Source organism: Phalangium opilio, unplaced genomic scaffold, assembly GCF_054372755.1.
Source record: "Phalangium opilio isolate 3A_F unplaced genomic scaffold, DU_Popi_V2 ptg000039l_1, whole genome shotgun sequence".
In the NCBI taxonomy this organism is placed as follows: domain Eukaryota; kingdom Metazoa; phylum Arthropoda; class Arachnida; order Opiliones; family Phalangiidae; genus Phalangium; species Phalangium opilio.
The window spans coordinates 190725-197349 of NW_028324162.1; the positions used below are offsets into that span (position 1 = coordinate 190725).

General features: G+C 37.1%; 1 protein-coding gene across 1 annotated transcript; it reads right to left on the reverse strand.

The window, feature by feature from the left end:
- Positions 1-1129: 1129 nt before the first annotated feature.
- On the reverse strand, positions 1130-6010 carry LOC149680940 (zinc finger BED domain-containing protein 4-like). Its single transcript, XM_089834461.1, has 2 exons — positions 5932-6010; positions 1130-2484 (listed from the first exon to the last, which is right to left on the reverse strand). The coding sequence occupies exons 1-2, from the start codon at positions 6008-6010 to the stop codon at positions 1130-1132; spliced, it is 1434 nt and encodes a 477-aa protein (XP_089690587.1).
- Between the last annotated feature and the right edge of the window lie 615 nt (positions 6011-6625).

Below are 6625 nucleotides of genomic sequence, written 5' to 3' on the forward strand. Positions count from 1 at the left end.
TCGCTCTCTTAGATAAGACTTGATACTGCCTCTAATGCTAAAGGAGGGTTGTTTGATTGACCGTAACTTTTTCGTATTGTGTTTGCTGCTTTAAAATTTTGCCAGTAAACTAAAATTCGGGCCCTAATGTTGTGGTTAAAATTTCAAAGATCCAACTAATAGTTAATTTTATAAAGAAAAAAGTTGTTAAGGGTGGTTTTAGAATCCACAAAATTAATCCGACATTTGGTAAAAAATACTATATTCTTCCATAGACGTAACATGGGATTTTTGGAAAAATGACCTTAATTGGGACAGTGAATAAAAAAAACTGTTCATTCGTTAAGTTTGGGAACCATCTTAAATGAAAGATAACGTCCATAGATGTGCCTTCCCTTAGTTGCATTATGAAAAATTAAGTTTAAGTATTGATTTTTATTAGAGATGGCCGATACCAGGCTTAACCCGATACCGATCGATACCGGTACAAACATGAACCGATACCGATCGATACCGATATTTACTCATGATGATCCAATAACCCGATACTTCAACCGATACCGATAGTTTTAGGCGGACAGCGCCATCTACAAATGTATTAACAATACTAGAAAATAATTTAATTTAAAGTGTAATTTCATGAATTATACTACTAAGTATAATTTTCAGAGGCATTTTCGAAAATAATATCACTGCTTTTTTTTTACAAAAAAAACTAGTCCTAGTATTTGCTGAGAGGCCCTTTTATCACTACTCCTAGTAACTGTTAGTGAATGATCATTGAAATATTGGAATGCTAAATTGAATTTAATTCAAAACGGAATTTTTTTATTAAACGCTTTTTAAATAAACATTTGCAATACAAAATTAACAACTAGCTAGGTCTACTATTTAATATCTTTTTTTTTTTGAAAAAGTTGGTAATGACTAGGTTTACCATTTACTGCACTAACTTATACAAATCAGGTACTCTTTAATAAAATAAAACCTTTACATCTTTTTTATTTTAATTTTTAAACGACTGAAAATGAAAATTTGTCACCTGCTGGCTGCTACTAAATGTATTGTTCAGGAAAAGTCCAAAATTTAATGCTTAAACAAAAATGTTTAGTTTCGCCTTTGAAACCATTTGAAATGAGAACTTAGTGCGTCACCTTAAAGTTAAAAAAAATGGGCATTTCTGTAGAAAGGCAAGCATTTCCACTTTTTTGGGATCCAATCTTGATCGTTTGGCACTAACAATGTCTCCAGTTGCACTGAAGGTGCGTTCACTGTCAGCAGAACTTGGAGGAACTGTGATATATTTTTTGGCCACTTGTGAAATATTCGGAAACAAAACAGTGTTCTTCTTCCACCAATTAAATGGACATTCATTAATGCCACATTTTTTTAAAGCTAAATTAGCTGCAACTTCATTTGATGTCTGCATTTTCAGGGTCTGGGACGTTATAATATTTTCTTCTTCACCTTGAAAATCATCCCAAATAGAAGATGGTTTTTCTACTTCAACATTTGTTTGGATTGCATCAGTGATACTATCCAGTAATTCTTCATTTTGATGCTGGTCGTTTTGTTTTCTACGAGCAAATTCCAGAACCTCATTTCCCAAATCAGTTTTAGCTTTATCAGAATGAGACTTTGAATTAAATCCTGCTTCCATAAATCGAGGGTCAAGTAAGGTGCTTATTGCATGGATGCTATTTATTTCATAATCCTTGAAACGCCTGTTGAGTTCTGACACAATGTGACTCCTTACTTTGTTAACTCCACTGTTTTCATTGTCAGGAATTCGGTTTAATCTTGCATTCAAAAGGTTGAGTCCAGCCAAAACTGAACCCAATGTAGCATTACTGTGTTCGAAGCTTTGAGGTAACTGTTCGATAGGTTGAAGCAATGTTGTTAACTCTTTTAGTATTATGAAATCATCTTCAGTTATCTTATCTTTTTTGAGCTGGATATCTGGTATGGTAACTTCGAGTGGCACTTTCTGCTCAACAATGCGCTCAATCATGTAGTACGTTGAATTCCAGCGGGTTGGAACATCTTGAATAAGAACATGTTGTGGGAAAGCTAGTTCACGTTGGTTGAAGGAAAGGATAGATGATGCAAGTGGAGAGTGACTGAAGTGTCCAACAAGTTTTCGACATCTTTTTAGACAAAAGTCAACATCTTTTGAGGCCTTCAACAAACTGTCCTTAACAACAAGGTTTAAAGAGTGATCAATGCAAGCTATTATTTCAAAGGTTCCCAATGTCATTGCCTTAACAACATTGCGCTCGCTATCAGTGGTAAAACTAATGATATTTCGTTTCTCAATATTCCATTTCTGGCAGCATTCTTGTAGGACACGTAGAATGTTAACACCTGTATGACGTTTGTCAAAAAGTGTCACACTTAGTACAATTGTTTGTCTCTGCCATTCTTGGTCAACGATATTAACTGTGACTGCTAAGTAGGCCTCATTGGATTTCGATGTCCAAATATCAGTAGTTAGTGCATTATTTTCTAAAAGATAAGGAGCCAAAAATTATCTGGTTTCTTCCATTTTGCTTTGATAATAGTTGGTCAAGGATGTTCCAGAAAAATACTAGCCCAGGACTTTTAGGGTTTGACCTAGAACATTTGAACATAAAGATGAAAATTGGTACATGTGTTGTTTTTGACCCATCAAAAAATATACTAAAAGTCCCCTGCTGTAGAGCGCGAGCTTTCGCCGCCATCTTGGAAAATGGCCGCCGGGAATACCAGCTTCAATGTAATCCACGTTCTTCTTCAAAAATGATGAAAATTGGTACACATAATGATTGGAACCAAATGAACATCATGACAAAATTTTACAGCTCTGTGTTCAATAGTTTGGTCGCCATATTGGAAAATGGCCGTCGTGAATGCTAGGTACAGTAAATTTCACCATGTTGTTGGAAAATTATGAAAATTGATAGGTATTATAATCAGAGCTGTGTGAACTTCATAGTAAAATATTGAAGCCATTAATCCGATAGTTTGGCCGCCATCTTGAAAAATGGCCGCCATCAATGTCATTTAGATACAGTATATGGTTCAAAAATTATGAAAATTGGTAATAATTATGTTGAAGACCGTCTAAACATCATACTTGAATATTGAAGACGTGCTACTGATAGTTAGGGCACCTCTTCGAAAATGACTGCTGGAATGCCAAATATATAAATCTTTTTGAAATTCCTATTTTGAATAGATGATTTTCATTAACGTAATAAACAACAAAAATGGGTATCTTGAAGTTGAAATTATCGACGCCACCTTTAAAAATGGCGAAACGAAAATCATTGCCCTAAATTCTGAAAGAAAGAAAAGTTATTCAAAGCTGTTAGTCTCAACATGTTGATTAGAGAATATGATTTAATATGGGGTTTATACATTTTAGTGTTTTTTAAGATTAGATTTTAGACAAATCTCTAACATTTCATTCATATTCATCGTCACCCTGAAGATTTTTCATAATAATTGCATGTCAGAACCCTTGATTAGGCGCTACACATAGCTGGGGGCCTTGTCAGCGACCCTCCCCATCATATTCCAAATTGAACCTGCGGAGCCGCAGTCATGGCACACGGGATCGGCCAGCGGGCCCGACAAACGCCACTTGAGCGGGTGACAGAAGCTGGACACCGTCAGCGGCGAGCCCAGTTAGGAGGTGGTCGGTGACAGGGAAGGATTAAGGCAGCAGAAAACTCGAGGAGACGGGGGAGTTCTCTCCAAGCACAAAAGTGCCATAAGGCCCAAACAAATAGTGTATCCGCGACCCCTAGAGGGTTGCCAATAGCGGGGGCGAGCCGAGGCAACACCTAGGCGGGGGCGAAGCGGACGGGCAAAACCTTCACGGAATGGGGCAAGGAACGGTCTAAAGCAAGGGCAAATCCAAGGAACTCCCGAACCGTCACACCGAACTCGGGCCCCCTCCGCCGCGACAAGTCCTTTGAGTTAAAAAGGTTAAGAGAACACTTCTTTTATTTGCGTGCTGTAACTGGGTGTGGTTATGATAAGGCGTGGTTTAAAGTAATGACAGATAATAAACATCTTACAGATTTGTTTCGCTTTTTGAATGGCCATATTGCATCTAAGGAAGTCATAGCTGCTGCCGAAGGGAGATTTCTTTTCGCTTTGTTTTATGGGGATAATTGACACGTCACGCTTCAACCATGTAGATGTAACACGTATAATGGAACCGTTGCCGCACATACTGTCCTCATTTGATCTCGCTAAGCTTCATCCAACAACCGACGCCGCAAAACTACATTTTTTCCGAGCGTATCTTCAAGTCCAACAATAGCTAGGAAACGATTTAATCCCAAACAGTGGGGATTGGTTCGCGATCGCGAAAGTCGAAAACCCATTCACACCATTCTCATTCCGACATCAGATGAACTTCTAACACTCATTATTTGTACCTGCAGTCTGCAGAACATCTTGTGTAAAGAACTGTGAATGTAGACGATCTGGATTTGCTTGCTGGGCAAAATGTGGTCATTGTCAAGGTATTAGCCGTAATAAAAAGTCTTCAGGATGAAGCGAAATATGAACGAAATGTTAAAAATGTGTCTTAAATCTAATCCTTAACGGCAATAGAATGTTTATACCCCATATAAAATGGTTTTTCCTAACCAAAATGGAAGTAACATGGCTTTCCTTTTTTTCCAGATTTTAGGATATCAATATTTCAGCGACCATTGTTGAAGATGGGTCGATAATTTAAACTCAAAATTGGTTATTTTTATGATGTTTAATACGTTCATGAAAATCATCTACTCAATAAAAAAAATATCGAAAAAATTTATATATCGGTAATATATTTGTCATTTCAAGAAGTCATTTTCGAAGATGGCACCCAAACTATCAGTAGCACGTCATCAATATTCAAGTATGATGTTAAGACGGTCTTCAACATAATTACTACCAATTTTCATAATTTTTGAACCATATAGTGTATCTAAATGAAATTCATGGCGGCCATTTTTCAAAATGGCGGTCAAACTATCGGATAAATGGCTTCAATATTTTACTATGAGGTTCACACAGCTCTGATTATAATACCTATCAATTTTCATAATTTTCCAATAACATGGTGAAATATACTGTATCTAGCATTCACGGCAGCCATTTTCCAGTATGGCGACCAAACTATTGAGCACAGAGCTGTAAAATTTTGCCCTGATGTTCATGTGGTTCCAATCATTATGTGTACCAATTTTCATAATTTTTGAAGAAAAACGTGGAATACATTGTAGCTGGCATTTCCGGCGGCCATTTTCCAAGATGGCGGCGAAAGCTCGCGCTGTACAGCAGGGGACTTTTAGTATATTTTTTGTTGGGTGCAAAACAACACATGTACCAATTTTCATCTTTATGTTCTAATGTTCTAGGTCAAGCCCTTTTTTGGCCTATCTGTCCTGGCCTAAGTTGGTAAAGCGCTCGACTGTTTTTTCCTCGTGGATTGTTTTAAATGGCGGCTCGCGCGTTCGAATCTACCTTGAAATTTTTCTTTAAAAATTTATATTTATTTTAAGCTATTTAATTCATTTACAAAATATTATTTTAAATTACATTAATTATTTATTTTAAATAGTATGAAAAAATAATATTTTAAATAGTAATATTAAATATAATTTAAATATATATTTTGGAAAATGCCAGGTGTTGATTTCGCTAAAATATACAAGATGTCGCCAGTGTTTCCACTTTGCAATTATTGACTGTGGAGCTACTCTTCTTAATGCTATTTCTACATTAATTACTCCAGCGAGATAACCTAATTTTTAATTTTATTTCATATTTATTGCTTTATTATAATAGGAGATAGGACTCATAATCTGTGCTTAATTTATACGAGATGTGGCGCAAAATTGTAATGGTCCTCTTGGGACCCTTGTTTTCTGATCTTATTGTTCAGCGTAGTTTGCTAGAAGGGCGAACTTTTGTTTTTGTCTCGTCTTTCTATAGCTTCGGCGCTTCGAGGAAAAGGGCAGTCCGTTACCATATGATGACCAACCATATGGCAACGGAGGCATTCAGCATCGGATCATACGTAGGCCTTTTTGGCCCCGGGGATTTTTGACGGAATTCTCCGCTTCTGGAATTCTAACTGGAATTACTTCTTGTTGACTAGATTTGAGACGAGATGTTGTTTTCGGGACCCAACCCATCGACCCAAACCTATCCCACATTATTTTCTTTGGAACAGTTTCGGCTGATTCAGAAAATAAGTTTCTCTCCTCTTGTTTTTTGGCTTCTTCCGTCGCCTTCAATTGTTTTTTAAACTTTTCGTAAGCAGTTATATGTCCCGCTACTTCTAAGTCCTCTTCGTTTTCATATAATATCAAAACGGAGTCACACTCGAGGGCAACTTGCCCCTCTCCGCCGCAAGTTGCGAAGGTTTATAGAACCTCCTCACTCTGTGATACTCTCTGGAAATATAGCAATCAATGCCTGCATGTCTTTCCTGCAGGCATAGCTCGCATTTTTGTAGGCCAATTTTTGGATTTTGTAGGTTTTGCAAAACTTCTAATGACAGATCCACATTTGTTGGACGGGCTCGGGAATATGGTTTTGGTTTATTTGTCATTCCCTTCGGTGGGTCGAAATATAGAGGGCGATTCCTTCCTCCTTA

What these genes read in the sequence shown, in the direction of transcription:
- LOC149680940 (XM_089834461.1), bottom strand. Translation starts at nt 6,010, where the DNA reads ATGGTTGGTCATCATATGGTAACGGACTGCCCTTTTCCTCGAAGCGCC. An exon ending in AAGACGAGACAAAAACAAAA is followed by an intron (nt 2,485 to 5,931) that starts GTTCGCCCTTCT and finishes CTTATCTTTTAG; the next exon opens with AAAATAATGCACTAACTACT.